This window comes from Aspergillus aculeatus, assembly GCF_001890905.1.
Source record: "Aspergillus aculeatus ATCC 16872 unplaced genomic scaffold ASPACscaffold_2, whole genome shotgun sequence".
NCBI lineage: Eukaryota > Fungi > Ascomycota > Eurotiomycetes > Eurotiales > Aspergillaceae > Aspergillus > Aspergillus aculeatus.
This window is the reverse complement of record NW_017962977.1, coordinates 2,471,985-2,486,682: the sequence shown is the minus strand read 5'-3', so window position 1 is coordinate 2,486,682 and position 14,698 is coordinate 2,471,985. Positions and strand designations below refer to the sequence as shown.

Here is a 14,698-nt window from a genome sequence, read left to right as displayed (position 1 = left end):
AGTATAGTATGACTGGCGATGATTGAAGAGATAGGATACCGAGTCAAACATTGAATCCTTGGTGCTGCTCGCATTTTGATCAGCGCGGAAGGTGCAACGGGCGACGCATGGTCCTGGCAAGAGCGAAGGCTCTATGCGCTTTGTTACCTCGAAGTATGCCGCGATCTAGATGCAGGCAGATTGAGTCTCCATTTACGAGAACAACTACCTGTAGCACATCGGATTAAATGGTCAATTCCAGCTCATTCTACGCTTCTTATCTTAATCGAGGATGTCAAATTGAGCTCATCAGTACCTCCCAGGATATTGTCCCTTGAATGCCAGTGAGCACTACTCCTAAAAGGTGGTACGTATTGCCCTAGGGAGAAACAGCACAGTTGAAAGTCGTTGGTTGTATCTCTTTGTTCTTTTGAAATTGAAGATGCTATTGTTGGGTTGCTGTAGGTACCCTCATCCGCTGATTGTTTGGTATTAGACAAAGCCACATTTGTCTCTGATTAGATACACAACCGGAGATTCGCAACCAGCTGTTGACAATCGAGATCAATCATCAAACATATTAGGGGAAGAAGCAAAAGAGATTCCAGGAAGACAAGGAAGCGAAATCCCCGCTTCCCGCCGCGGGAGCTCCAATTAGAGTTAGGCCACCTGTCGCGGAGACTTTACTAGGTACAGTACAGTACGTACTGTCAGCCTCCAGTCTGTCCATCGTGGCTGTTTCACCTCACCTCGTCAAGTTGTTGTCAACACAGGTTGCCTGTTTCCCTCCGCTGCCTGCTGTCCGCCATCTGGTCTTTCAACCCCATCCAGTTTCTTTTTCAGGGTGCGTTCATCGCATTAGATAGTTCAGACCATGTATGTTCATTCTCTCTCCCTCGTCCACGGCAGTCGCAGGCAGCAAGCTTCCTCGCCATACACCTCCCCTGATAATTTACTGACCACGCGTCGTCTTCTATAGCATCATCATGCGTCTCATCCAGGTCCTCGCCCTTGCCCCCGCGCTCGCTTTGGCACAAGAACAAGTTCCCCTTGCGGACCGTTTCCAGGGTTGGCTCGACAGGGCCAAGGCTTATCTGCCAACTGCTACCCCGGTTGTGCCTGCCACTGTTGAGGAAGTCCAGAAGGTGGTTGAGCAGAAGAAGATCCAGGCGAAGCCCGTCACGCAGTTGAACCTGACCAACTGGGAGTCGATTCTGGAGCCAGCCTCTGATCCTCAGGACTGGTTCGTCTTCGTCACCGGTGGTAACAAGACCTGCTTCGGGCGCTGTGATCAAGCGGATAAGTCATTCAACGTAAGACCGCCTCGAACACTTAAGGGGGAGGGGACATAGGGCCCCCCCGAGGCTCGTGCTCATGGCCGCTAAACATGTCGTGTTCGTTAATTAGGAATCCGTTCTTCTGTTCTCCGCCGATCCCACCTCCCCTCACCTTGCTCGGTTGGACTGTGAGGCAAACCAGGTTCTCTGCGCTGCTTGGTCCGCAAGCGCTCCCTCGGTCTGGCACTTCGAGGTCCCCCAGGCCCAGCTGGGTGAGGGACGCGCTCCCACTACTCTTCACACCGCGCACCTGAATACGACCACCGTTACCCCCGAGACGATCTACAAGCTCCATTCCGAGAAGCATTTCGAGCAGACCCCGGCCTACGTGGGTCTCCTGCACCCTACCGACGGTTTCTTCGCTAAGAACGGGCTTCTCCTTCCTCTCGGCTATGTCATGTGGGGTTTCGGTTCTATCCCGAGCTGGCTCTTCATGCTCTTCATCAGCTTCTTCAGCCGAACCTTCATGTAAGTCTCCCGGTGTTGATTGTGATAGTAGCAGCAGTCACTGATGCATCAACCAGGGGCCGCCGTGTCAACCCTGGACCTGCTGCCCGTCCCAACTAGGCATCGCTGTTCATGAGATAACGATGGTGGCACTTGAATTTTTTCGTGGATAGGGATGTATATATAATGAAATAGCAGTACACCGGTCGAGCCAATTGGAGTATGTCGAGTTTTGGCTTAGGTCCTAAACTTCAGTAGAGAGAAATGTTCACCTAGCCCTCTTGGATGATATGTCTGTAAAACTCAGCAAAGAATATAATATAGAATGTGAAGGAATATTGCTCCAGGTCGTAACTCTGAGCCCACTTAAAACTAAGGGCTGATGGTGGTTATGAACCAGAGGCAACTACAAACCGCGCGCGACCCGCCTCACGTCACCCGCCGCACCTAATAAAAAAAGGTAGCTAGCTAAGTTACCACTCCGCCTATCGCAGGAAAATCAAACCACCACCAACCTACGACCGAACAATCACAAAATCAAACAATGGCCGACCTCGAGCGCGCAGCCCCCTCGACAACAGCCTATGTTGTCGCCACGGCCATCATCGCCGGCATCACGGGCTACTTCATCGGCCAGGGCTCCTCGCTCGGCCTCTTCTCCAACAAAGAGAAAGAAGGGTGGCCGAACAGCTACAATGTGAAGGTGCACCGCGACTCGTCCGACGAGGAGTTTGAGGATGAAGAGGCAGAAGAGGAGGAGGACAGCGAGGACGAGGGCGATGGGTCCGAGCTGGCGAGTTTCGACAACACCGCCGAGGAAGTCAAGTTGGTGCTGGTTGTGAGGACGGATTTGGGAATGACCAAGGGTATGATGAATTGAATATGCACCCTTTTCTTCCTTCCCTTCCCCCGGTGACAAGGCTGCTGAAGTCTTTTTTGTGCTTGATTGCGTGGTTTCTATCTACTGTCCTTACGCCCTCGAACCTGTTGTGATCCTTGATCTTGATACGGAGAGACTTTGAACCTCGTACTGATTCGGTGTGATTTTTGTGTGATCAACAGGCAAAATCGCCGCCCAATGCTCCCACGCCACCCTGGCGTGCTACAAGTACCTCACAACGTACACGCCCAACTCGTCGTTGCTCCGTCGCTGGGAGTCACAGGGCCAGGCCAAGATCGCGCTGCAGGTCAAGTCCGAGGAGGAGATGGAGACGCTGTATGCGCAGGCCATCAGTCTGGGCCTCTGCGCGCGCGTGATCACGGATGCCGGGCGGACGCAGATCGCCAGTGGGAGCCGGACGGTGTTGGGGGTCCTGGGACCCAAGAGCGTTGTGGATGGGGTGACGGGTCATCTGAAGCTGTTGTGATAGAAGAAGACATCTTCTTGTTGGTGAGGATTCGTCGTCCTTTACGGGGTCTGGTGGGAGGATTTATGAGAAGAGCCATGGAACAAAAACTACTACAGAGGAGTATCTAGGTAACCTTGCGGGCGTGATATGATGGCTGGACAGCGTTGCAGGGAGCTGCTTATGTTTGGCCTGGCCTCAAGTCGTGAGCATTGTTGTTGTGAGGTTGAGGAACAGTATGGGCGCGTAGTAGCATCTCTTGTTGCGAAAAACGGTCTTGCGCTTCTGAGCCGACAGAATGTGGCCGCAAGATCTACCTGCACAGTCCGCAGCACACTTGCAAGATAGCGCATAGCGCATAAATCCCATATAGACAAGACAGGGCTGGTAAGCCGCTGTCAGGAACATGATCATTTACAGATAGACTACGATTGCGCCGAGTTCACATAAGAAATCCTATGGCATAATCAAGGAATGTTGGCTGGTCATGGTTATTCCCTAACCTCATCGGCCGACGGCCATGATCGGTAAAGAGAGTAGGAATATGACGCCGTCAGCAAGCCGGGGACTCCAGCCGAGCTCACCAAGTCCGGAGACAAGGGAGCTCAAGACCAGAGCGAACACCCAGTGCCGACCTTTAATCTGAGATCTGTCGACCGGATGCCAAAGACCACCAACAAAACAAAAGTGATGGCTCCTTAAGTCGTCGAACTGTCCAGTAATCAACCGAAACACAAGAGAAGAAGAAAAACAGCAAGCTGCCTCTCTTCAGCCTCGTGAACAGGATCGCTGAGACACAGATCCGTGATGTGTTAGAGAGAAAAAGAAGAAATTCGACGACAAAAATTGGCGGGTGGGTTTTATTGACCGCGCCAAGCCTGCGCTAAGAGAGCCGTCGGCGCTAAACCTTGCCGAGACTGGTTCTGATTATGTAACTGGTCGCCCGCTCGCCGCCTTCCCTTTCCTGCCGGATGGGCGGCGATTGCGATGGATGGGTGATCTCAAGAAATACTCCCATTCCAAAAAGCAACCTCATACTCATCTCTATCCTCCTCACTCACCTACATCCTACTCCTTACCTTTGAGTCTCACTTACGCATAGTCTGTCCACGCTCTCCTTGTCCTAGCGATTATTTGTCAGTCGCCTCAAGATGGCCGACGCAGTGTCCATCGAGCAGCATAACAAGGTCCGAGCTGCGCTCGGCCTCAAGCCGCTTCCTGTGCCCGGCGCTCAACATGACGACGACTCGGGCTCGTCCGCGGACGAAGAAGAAGAACCAGGAAGCACCCTCGAGTTGCGGGAGGCGATGGCGTCGGACAACTGGAAGCGACTGCAAGATGAAGCCGACGCGAAACGCAAACGGGAGGAACGCAACGCCGCCATCAAGCGGGCGCGGGACCTGGCACAACGGAACGCCAAACTCGAGGGCGCCACGCTCGGCGAGGCCGAGGCGGAAGACACCAAGACCTGGCTGATGCAGACCAAGAAGCGCCAGAAGAAGATCGAGAAGGAGCGGGCGCGTCGGCTGGCGGAAGAGCTCGAGGAGCGGGAACGGGCGGCGGAGTATTCGGCGGCCGACCTCGCTGGGATCAAGGTCGGACACGAGATCGAAGATTTCGGGGGCGGCGAGGATCATATCTTGACGCTCAAGGACACAACGATCGACGAGAACGAGGAGGAAGGCGATGAGCTGGAGAACCTGGATCTGAGGGAGAGGGAAAGGGCCACGGAGCGGTTGGAGCTGAAGAAGCGGAAGCCGGCGTACGATCCTACGGCGGAGAACACCGGCATCCTGGCACAGTACGATGAGGAGATTGAGGGCAAGAAGCGCAAGCGGTTCACGCTCGACTCGAAGGGATCGACCGCTGAAGAGCGGGAGGCTAAGCGACAGGAGGTGTCCGAGAAACTCAACAAGAATGTTATCAGCCTGGACCTTGACATGGAGACCCCGACGTCCGACTATATGGACATCAGCGAGGTCAAGATCAAGAAGCCGAAGAAGAAGAAAGCCAAGGCCACCAAACAGCGGGCTGTTTTGGACGACGATGACCTTTTCCCGACACCCGAGTCGACAGCTACGCCGAATGACAATGCGATGGACGTGGACTCTACTAATGGACAACCGGTTCCAGCCTCTGTGCCACGGAAGTGGGAAGACCAAAACGTTTCGTTCGTCGATGATGACGACCTACAAGCCTCCCTGACTCGCCAACGGCGCGCCGCTTTCAAGAAGCGGCAAAAAGCCCGCCCAGAGGATATTGCTCGGCAACTACGGGAGGAGAGCTCACAAACACCGATGGAAACCGGAACTCCCGATGAAAATGAGGATGAACCCGGCCTTGTGATTGATGAGACCTCTGAATTCGTCTCCAACCTACAGAAACCGACCCTTCCCGAACGCCATGAAAGGCAGACGACCACTCCGGCTGAAGAGTCTCGTGCTAAAAGCGAGGGCCCTAGTATCAAGGAAGAGGCTGAAGAGGATGGCGATGTGGACATGTCTCGGACTTATAATGATATTGAGGATGAGGAAGATCTCAAGGAGCGCATCAAGCGCGAAGAGTCCCTGGCCCAGCAGCAGATCAGCACCACCGGGTTGGACGAGGAAGCAACCTTGGATCAGGGCTTGGGTGCTACACTCAATATGCTCAAGCAACGTGGCTTGGTTAAATCGTCCGACGCTGCGGACCACAACTCGCTTCTACGCGATCGTTCCCGGTTCTTGCAGGAGAAGATGCGCATGGAGACGGAAGCCGAGAAACGAGCCCGCCAGCAGCGTGAACGCGATCGAGCATCGGGCAAGCTGGATCGTATGTCTGCACGCGAGCGAGAGGAGTATGCTCGCTGGGAGAACAAGCAGCGTGACCAGCAGGATGCTCGCCATATGGCGGAGGTGTTCAACCGCGAGTACAAGCCCGACGTTCAGCTCAAGTATGTGGACGAGCATGGCCGGGCGATGAACCAGAAAGAAGCGTTCAAGCATCTCAGTCATCAGTTCCACGGTAAGGGCAGTGGTAAGATGAAGACAGAGAAACGGCTGAAGAAGATTGAGGAAGAGAAGAAGCGCGAAGCCATGAGCGCCTTGGATAGCAGTCAGCATACGGGTATGAACAATGCCATGGGGGCAACGGCTCGAAAGAACCGCCAGGCCGGTGTACGACTTGGCTAAAGCTACGAAATGCTCTGAGGCTGCTGCTTCTGCTGTAGCTCTATCCAGTCCTTCGGCTGGAGCTAATATGATGATCATCGTGGTTGAACACGCAGCCACTCGTTATGCTAGATGTACAGATCCTTTTATACCATTATAAATAGCATAGTTTGGCTCGTTCTGGGCTATGGGGAATAAGCATTCGTTTTAAGAAACCAAAGTCAAGTACAGCAACCAACTTGATCTGATGCAAGTTGTCAAACGCGGTCAGAAGTGACTGCCGTGATGGTATTCAGGATCATAGTTAAAGCTTACAGTACGTGGTTTGATTACATGTCAGACTTGTCGTGTGGGGGAATTTAACCGACGGATCAAGCTGTTTTCTTGCCGACACCGGCCAGCGACCACCCAGTGGTACACCCCCCGAAGAAAACTCGCCACCTAAAATGATTTATCAGTTACTCTCATACCTGTGTAAAGCTAATTAATTCCCTTAGAGCCTATTCATCTTTTGCCCTTCTATTTTGTCCTCGATAGTCACATAATGCACTTTGAACCACGTCTGGACGCGCATGGCTAAACTACATGTGCGACCGCGCAAGTCCTAATAATGGAGGGTCAATTTACCCCAACTCCTCGTGAGGGGAAGATCCGAGGCCAGCCAGCAAGTCGACGGCCTCAGACCATGCAGTGAGCCGCTATTTCTTTCTCAAACAGTTCACCGAAAAGCGGGACGGGGTCACGGAAGAGGGGAAGCCAGCGTCAATCCACCATCATATCATCATTGATGTTCAATGGGGCGATATTGGTTACTCGTAGGATGGCAAAGGCCGACCACCGAATCCCACACTCTAATCTAATGCTGTAAACTTGTGTGTAGCACTGTACTGTGTAGACCAAGCTAGTGGCCGGCCCGGCACCTGCTGCAGATTGACCATCGGCATCCGTACAGTAGTAAGTACAGTATGTCCACTTTGCTCCGCACAGAACCATCCACGGTAACAACAATGGATGAGGGGATCAATGAAATTCAATTGGGGTTAGGCCTGAATAGGTTCAATTGGCATTCTCTATGAGCACAAAGAAAGTAAACACCTCCAACAGATGTAGGTAAGTTAGTAGGTACTAAGTAATTAGTAGGTAACAAACAGGGCTGGCCATGCGCTTTTCCCCAACCGGCTGGGGTGCGGAGGGCAGGGCCAATCCGAGCTCGCCCGCGTTGCTCCCCGGAAACTCCCTAGTTAGTTCCCATGAGTCAAAAATAAAACACATCATTGCGCCCATTCTTAAACTTCCTACTTCTTATTTATCCTTTCCCCATACCCTCCCATTCCCCGGTAGCTCATCATCTGTGCTCCGATCTTCTTCTTCTGTCTCGCCTCTTTCCCCCAAGTTTCCTGGGCGCTTTTCTTTCCTCTCGGTTGATAACATCTTTGCTTCCCTTGCCACATAGCACAATGTTGTCCACTCTCCGAGTTGCCAGTCGTCAGGCTGTTGCGCGCGACGCCAACATGCGCACCGTTGTCGTCGGTGCCAGACACGCCTCCGCCTGGTCCAAGGTTCCCCAGGGTCCTCCTGTAAGTGATTCAATGATGAGGAGCTATTTCTGTAGTCATTGCTGATGCATTGGGTTCATAGGATGCTATTCTGGGTATCACTGAGGCCTTCAAGGCCGACAGCTTCAAGGAGAAGATCAACCTCGGTGTTGGTGCTTACCGTAAGCATTCCCATCACTTCCGATTTCGTTAATGATTCCACCATCCTTGCATCCCTTCAGTTATGGCTCGTTTGGCATGAGTAGCTAAATCCGGGGTGTTCATACAGGTGACGACAAGGGCAAGCCTTACGTCCTTCCCTCGGTCCGTGCCGCCGAGGACAAGGTCGTTGCCTCGCGTCAGGACAAGGAATATGCCGGCATCACTGGTATCCCTTCCTTCACCAAGGCTGCTGCTGAGCTCGCCTATGGCTCCGACTCCGCCGTGCTCAAGGAGGACCGCCTTGTCATCACTCAGACCATCTCGGGTACCGGTGCCCTGAGAATTGGTGGTGCTTTCCTCCAGCGCTTCTACCCCCACGCGAAGAAGATCTACCTCCCCACTCCCAGCTGGGCCAACCACGGTGCCGTGTTCAAGGACTCCGGTATCGAGGTCGACAAGTACCGCTACTACAACAAGGACACCATCGGTCTCGACTTCGAGGGTCTCCTTGCCGACATCAAGGCTGCTCCCGAGAACAGCATCATCCTCCTCCACGCCTGTGCCCACAACCCCACTGGTGTCGACCCCACTCAGGACCAGTGGCGCAAGATCAGCGATGTCATGAAGGAGAAGGGTCACTTTGCTTTCTTCGACATGGCCTACCAGGGCTTTGCCAGCGGAAACGCTGACCAGGATGCTTTCGCTCCCCGCCACTTCGTCAAGGAGGGCCACAACATCGCTCTGTGCCAGAGCTTCGCCAAGAACATGGTAGGCTCGGAAGTTTTGTCTCGGGTTGTTCATCGCTAATGCGTTCCTCATATGTAGGGTCTCTACGGTGAGCGTGTTGGTGCTTTCTCCCTCGTCTGCGAGTCCGCCGAGGAGAAGAAGCGCGTCGAGTCTCAGATCAAGATCCTCATCCGTCCTTTCTACTCCAACCCTCCCATCCACGGTGCTCGTGTCGCCTCCACCATCATGAACGACCCCGAGCTGAACCAGCAGTGGCTGGGTGAGGTCAAGGGCATGGCTGACCGTATCATTGAGATGCGTGCTCTGCTCCGCAAGAACCTGGAGGAGCTTGGCAGCAAGCACGACTGGTCTCACATCACCAGCCAGGTAAGCGCCCTTGGAATATCTGGAATGTCAATTGGCAGCTGACATGGAAGTAGATTGGCATGTTCGCGTACACTGGTCTCAAGCCCGAGCAGATGGATGTTCTGGCTAAGGAGCACTCCGTCTATGCCACCAAGGATGGCCGTATCTCCGTGGCTGGTATCACCTCGGGCAACGTCAAGCGCCTTGCCGAGTCCATCTTCAAGGTGACCGGCTAAATGGCTAGTCAGCCAGGGAGGCGCCGTACGCTCATATACGTAGATCTACTGGGGATTGAGTCCCTCTGTACTGATATCCATGTGTTACATTAGCATATCTAAGCATTGAATTGAATAACGAGTTTTCTGACCTAGAAGGTTTCACCGTTAGTGGTAGCAACATTTCAGGTGTTGTTGCGTCGTGCGCGCCCGCATCGTGACCTACACCGAGGCATCTGGCGGTGAAGCGGAGAGCGTGCCAGCCACTGGGGCGCGATCCAGGGTTCACTGCATGACAGAGCTGGAGCCGTCGAGCTACTGCTGCTTCTGGAGGTCAATCTCACAGGTAATCTCAAGGGAATGTGGTTAGCTTTTGCTACGGTGTAGTTTGCTTTGCTAGTGATCTTCCAGCACGGCCAAGCCAGTCTACTTTTTCCCAATTCGGTAACCAGTGAGCATGGCCTGACCTAAGTAGGTAGTATACAGTAGGTTAGGTACCTAAGCCAGCTAGGTAGGCAGCCAAAGCACAGTACTTGAAGTATGCTAATTAGCTGCTGATCTGTAGATACTTTAAAATAACACTGTATCTGGTCACTGGAGAAGTATAGTCGATATTCCAGCTTAATCCCAGGTCTAGACATCATACCAAGTAACTTACGGAGAGTACTGTCATTCCCAGTTCAACCAGAAGTCACCTCCTCTTCTAACAGACGCTTACCAACATTGCTTTTTTTGCTTATTCACACAATTATATGACCTTAGTTTACTCTCACCCTTTGCTTAATACCGATAGCTCCACAGACCTCCGTAGTACCTGACTGTCAATACGTATCGATCCCCCCTTTCCATAGACCCGCGACCCTCCAATGTATGAAGTAGCCTTGCTTGCTTGGTCTTGACCCTCCCCTCCTCCCCTCCTCCCCTTCCCCTATCTCCCCTCTCCCTAGGTACGGAGCACTACAGTACGTACGAGTATCTAGACTGTCAGTCAGTCAGTCAGTCATTCAGTCACCGGGATGGGGCCACCCACTAAGTTTGGGAAAGGCCTAAAACTTACGTCTACGTCTACGTCTACGGAGTTCCTTCTTCCTCCTCCACCTAAGCTAGGGGAGTTACGGGTTACAGAGTGGGGGGGGGGAGCGGAGGTGCCGGTAGGAGGGTAGGCCTTTCGTCCTCTCGGGGATACTGGCGAAAAAAGGTCTCCACATTCGGAAAGGGAAAACCGAAAGGGTAAGTCAGGTAAAGAAAAAAACGCACCACTACGGGGGTAGGTCCCGTCTGTCACTCCGGTAACCTGAGTGTTATTGTTCCGAACGGGGGGTGGGAAGAAGGGGATGGGGAGATCTCCTGCCAGTGGCTGTCGACGTAGCTTGAGGTACTGTGTAAAAAGATGATCAAGGTGGTTAGTTAGTATGATTCATCATTGATCATTTTTGAATGGTTGCATAAATCACTAAGTACTATGTACACAGTAAAGTGTAGGTAGGATTCCTTTCGAGTGCTGAGGGGGGCTGTGGTGGCGATGGCGAGGGGCGGCGTAGCGCGGCTGTGTCGCTTGTCGAAGCCTGATGGTAACTTAAATTAACTTGCGCAGTAAGTTAGGTTAAGTTGACTAGCCGGTGTCAGTAGGAAAAGGAGGGCTGGTATGATGGTAGATTTGAACCCTTGGTTGAGCTATTGCTGTCGTGTATAAAGGTCCCAATTGAGAGTCATGAGTAGTGTAGTAGAGTAGCTCCTGGACTTCGGCGACACGAGGGTGATTATACTTAGATAACATTCCCCCTACCCGGTCTGTCCTTGCGCAGATTCGACAAAATAAAGGCGCGAAAGATGAGAAGTGCCTTGCCTGAAGAAACACAACTACTGTACCGGTAGCGCTGTCTTTAGTTCGGTCCCTACCGCCAGCTAAACTTGTGGCTGTTGTTACTAGCCCGGGCTTACTACTAGCCATACCGATTAGGGTAGAAACGAGGCGCAGAAACAGCGCAGTAAGCCTAAAGTCCATTCACCATCCATCTAAATCAGCACTCCGCAGCCCAAGAACTAGATGTAGGATATACTAGAATCTCCGGTGATAGGTTGAACATGGGGGGGGGGGATCATTCCCCCCTGTGAGGCTTGGACCTCCCATCCCCAATAAACGATCGCGATCATGTTTATGCAGCATTACAAGCGCAAAAGTAAAGAAGAGCCACCATATCCTCTAAACTGTAGCAAGGCATGGGTTATTGTGTGGCTGTCACTTTTTCTTTTTAAACACTGGTAATAGGAATAGGACTTTCCGCGGAGATCGCGCCCGGCTGGGAAGGAGGGTTATTTATAGAGTTTGGGCTCGCGGTATGCTGACTACTCCTGCTACTCCGACAACCCAGGAAGTCAGGATTCGAAGTATCAAGGAAGATAACTTATGGCCGTGTGGGGGACAACTTTGTTTGGGATCCCCAAGAGGTGATGTTTCTAGATCGTGGATCGTGGGCTTTAGGGGAACTCTGATCAGCGACAGGGGATGATCGGATCCTCAAGAATAGAATTAGAAAAGGAGGGGAGAAGTGGTTCTTCGAGTCTTCGAGTCCCTAAACACTGAAGACATGATGAGACAGGGGGGCGTCTTTGAAGTGAGTTGAGGTGTGAGGACTAGGCACGTTTCAGCTGCTTGCTCCCGGCTCTCCTTTGCGAACTGCAGAACTTCAGGTACGAGGTTAGGGGAGGGAAAAGGGGGGTGGGTGAGTGGTCGTCTAACGACGCGGGATGGTTATACAGTAGGTCAATATTTACTAGTAAATAAGTCAGGTTGGTGTATTTTGTATTGTTCTTCATTAGGACGATGACAAGCAGATATTCTAGAGGAAAAGGCGGGGAGGATGATAGACCTCTGGGTAGATGAAACCTTGTCTAACGTTCACATACTGCGTGCGGTGCAGTACAGTACAATTAGAAAGTTGTAGATACCTCAGACAGCCTCAGATGTGTTGGCACTGGCAGTGTGTCTCCTAATTCGGGAGGCGAGCCTCGTTCACTCATTACTTACCGTATGGTACAATTACACTTTGAGATACCACTAGTACATGTAGGTACGCGAATTGATCTGACTTACCTGTATGTAAAGTTATGTTACCACGTACAGTACGGGATTCTCGTCGATATCGGCCGGAAATCCCCTCCCTCGCATCGATCAGGCCCACCAGCCAGCTAGCCAGTCTATCATTGGGGCCAATGGATCATTGCTTCGAGCATTGCCCGTTTGAGCTGGGCTCGGTTGAACTGCTAGGCAATAATTTGCCTGTTTCGGTAGGCAAGACACTGGAACAGATTGATTGGCGCACTTCACTGGACATGGCATAGATATGTATCCATGATGTGCAGTACTTAGTGTACAGAAATTGATCCGGACTGTGCTGGGCATTTGATGATAGGGCGCATTCTTCATTCCTGTCAGAAGATTTATGACCCCCAGCAGTCACGACAATATAAAAAGACCGACCGAGATCCCTGGAGAACGTTTCCGTCGATTCGATGCGCATCTGAATGACTCTAGGGATATCAGTATTGTACTTACTAGCAGTGTACGTAGTGCACTTTTCCGTTCCGGACACGCGCGCGCCCACACCCGCGACGGGCGCGCGGTGAGACCGACGAATATGGCCCTCATGACAACTTGGAAGTAGGGCACGATCTCTGGCAGGGCAACCTTCGATTACTTCTATTACGTCACTGGCCCTGAGCCCTGAATGATCGGTATGGGCAAGGCAAAGGAAAAGACAAATTGCAATGCAAGTAAATGCATTGTGTTCAGCCACTGCAACAACAGTAGGACTGGAAGGTAGAGTGTGTCTGTCTACCTGCTGCGATACGCATACTAGGAACTCGAGTAGCAAGGCAAAGAAGCTCACGGCAGGGCCCATCTTACCCTCAATGGTGGTTTCCCTCGGCGGCAGTGGCAAACGTTAGGCACTTTCTCTCATTTGGAATACACACTTACCACAGTGAGAACTACGAATAACTTCTTAAAGACTACAAGTAATTCCATCCTGCTCTGGCACAGTGCTTTGTTTGCCCTCTCCTTCGCATTGCAGACATATCACACGTGGACCGCCTCGCCAATCATTGAAACGCAGCTCAAGGACCATCCAGTTGTCCAGCAAGGTGCGAACATTAACTATAAGCAGATGTGGAAAACGCACCTGCTGGACCATACTGTAAGTATCTCTGTACTTACACGCGGGGTCTCTCGCGTCGGTTCGTTTCCACATTTACTCTACTCCGTACCAGTGTTGGCAATTTACCACGAAGGGTTTGGAGGTCCGAGTGCCTGTGCGCATTCTTTCCCCACCTCTATGTACTGACCTTAGTCACTTTGCACTTGAAGTGGGCTCAACTACTACTAACTATTTAATACTTCTGGATCTGCTTGCTTCTCCTCCAATAACCAAAACCTGCTCTTTGGGATAGATGCACGGTCAATGAAATGGCTTTGCAACCAACTAGAACCTATAACTCGTCTGCTGCCGAGATCGGGAAGAAAGGCGGCAACCGTCATCAGTCAACTATCCGTTCTCCGGACTTGACTAGCAGTTTGGCAGTGGCTAATCTTCCCATCCCTTCATTACTGAACCGGAATGATCAGAGGTTGGCCCATCCGGTTCTGGGTAAACGCGAGCCAATAGTTCTTTCGTTGATGAAACTCTTGCGGTCTTCTTGTTATTTCCCTGCGATCTGACACTCCGTCCTTTCTTGTCTTGATCAGCCGTGCCTCAGACATGATCCCCTCGTCTGACTACTACTACTGCCATTACTAGTAGCCGGGAGACCTGTTATCCAACGGATTTCTGGAGAGAACTTCTCAGACGAAGGATCATCCGGTAGGTCTGTTTCGGTTAGGCCTCGGCCGACATGCTGCACACTGAGGGCTGGGATCTTAAAAGGGCCATTTGCGTCTACCAACCAGTCTGCTTCCGCGATCTAGCGACTGCTGCATCCGATCAATCAACGCGGCATTACTCGCTACTGGCTGTAACCATGCCTGCCATCCTTGCAATCTACCCTGCCAAACGATTGTAAGAGTATATAACTACCCGTAAATGAAGTCGGACCTATCACTCAGCTACCTGGTCTACCTTACCCGTGACTTGGTCCCGGGTCGGGTTGTTCAATCCGACGGGGAAACTCGTGCGGTTTTTTACCTCCAGTCAGTCGTCGATTTGATCTCAAGTCCGAACACCACCAGTCAACCTGTGCTTTCCGTACCAAGCTATTCTCTGTCACTGTTGCCATCTGTTACGCATAATATGAAGACTAACAATCTCTCTTTCTCTTTCCTTCCTTCCTTAGTTTTCTTTTCTGGTTGAGGCTGTGAGATGTTGCGCGTGTTTTCGGTTCCCTTTCTGACTTTCTTGGGGGAGGCGAAACCCAAAAAGCTTGGGTGGGAAAGGGTCGAGG

At 52.0% G+C, this 14,698-nt stretch overlaps 4 protein-coding genes across 4 annotated transcripts; all 4 read left to right on the top strand.

Moving 5' to 3' along the window:
* Window positions 1-736: 736 nt before the first annotated feature.
* On the top strand, window positions 737-2,030 carry ASPACDRAFT_75608 (uncharacterized protein). Its single transcript, XM_020204495.1, has 4 exons — window positions 737-855; window positions 959-1,292; window positions 1,387-1,784; window positions 1,841-2,030. The coding sequence occupies exons 2-4, from the start codon at window positions 966-968 to the stop codon at window positions 1,881-1,883; spliced, it is 768 nt and encodes a 255-aa protein (XP_020060451.1). The 5' UTR covers window positions 737-855; window positions 959-965; the 3' UTR covers window positions 1,884-2,030.
* Window positions 2,031-2,285: 255 nt separating this feature from the next.
* ASPACDRAFT_75607 (aminoacyl-tRNA hydrolase PTH2) lies at window positions 2,286-3,578 on the top strand. Its single transcript, XM_020204494.1, has 2 exons — window positions 2,286-2,629; window positions 2,826-3,578. The coding sequence occupies exons 1-2, from the start codon at window positions 2,308-2,310 to the stop codon at window positions 3,128-3,130; spliced, it is 627 nt and encodes a 208-aa protein (XP_020060450.1). The 5' UTR covers window positions 2,286-2,307; the 3' UTR covers window positions 3,131-3,578.
* A 587-nt stretch (window positions 3,579-4,165) lies between these two features.
* Window positions 4,166-6,451, top strand: ASPACDRAFT_75606 (U4/U6-U5 snRNP complex subunit SNU66). The gene has a single exon (XM_020204493.1). It carries the CDS (start codon window positions 4,261-4,263, stop codon window positions 6,277-6,279), a length of 2,019 nt encoding a protein of 672 aa, XP_020060449.1. The 5' UTR covers window positions 4,166-4,260; the 3' UTR covers window positions 6,280-6,451.
* Window positions 6,452-7,584: 1,133 nt separating this feature from the next.
* On the top strand, window positions 7,585-9,416 carry ASPACDRAFT_75605 (putative aspartate aminotransferase). Its single transcript, XM_020204492.1, has 5 exons — window positions 7,585-7,835; window positions 7,897-7,975; window positions 8,083-8,723; window positions 8,781-9,068; window positions 9,122-9,416. The coding sequence occupies exons 1-5, from the start codon at window positions 7,716-7,718 to the stop codon at window positions 9,281-9,283; spliced, it is 1,290 nt and encodes a 429-aa protein (XP_020060448.1). The 5' UTR covers window positions 7,585-7,715; the 3' UTR covers window positions 9,284-9,416.
* The last annotated feature ends 5,282 nt before the right edge of the window (window positions 9,417-14,698 follow it).

Excerpts from the sequence above, each read along its gene's own strand:
- ASPACDRAFT_75607 (XM_020204494.1), top strand. The coding sequence starts at position 2,308 with ATGGCCGACCTCGAGCGCGCAGCCCCCTCGACAACAGCCTATGTTGTC. Across the intron at positions 2,630-2,825 it reads GGATTTGGGAATGACCAAGG|GCAAAATCGCCGCCCAATGC; the intron begins GTATGATGAATT and ends TGTGATCAACAG.
- ASPACDRAFT_75608 (XM_020204495.1), top strand. The coding sequence starts at position 966 with ATGCGTCTCATCCAGGTCCTCGCCCTTGCCCCCGCGCTCGCTTTGGCA. Across the intron at positions 1,293-1,386 it reads AAGCGGATAAGTCATTCAAC|GAATCCGTTCTTCTGTTCTC; the intron begins GTAAGACCGCCT and ends TTCGTTAATTAG. Across the intron at positions 1,785-1,840 it reads TTCTTCAGCCGAACCTTCAT|GGGCCGCCGTGTCAACCCTG; the intron begins GTAAGTCTCCCG and ends TGCATCAACCAG.
- ASPACDRAFT_75605 (XM_020204492.1), top strand. The coding sequence starts at position 7,716 with ATGTTGTCCACTCTCCGAGTTGCCAGTCGTCAGGCTGTTGCGCGCGAC. Across the intron at positions 8,724-8,780 it reads AGAGCTTCGCCAAGAACATG|GGTCTCTACGGTGAGCGTGT; the intron begins GTAGGCTCGGAA and ends CCTCATATGTAG. Across the intron at positions 9,069-9,121 it reads GGTCTCACATCACCAGCCAG|ATTGGCATGTTCGCGTACAC; the intron begins GTAAGCGCCCTT and ends ACATGGAAGTAG.
- ASPACDRAFT_75606 (XM_020204493.1), top strand. The coding sequence starts at position 4,261 with ATGGCCGACGCAGTGTCCATCGAGCAGCATAACAAGGTCCGAGCTGCG.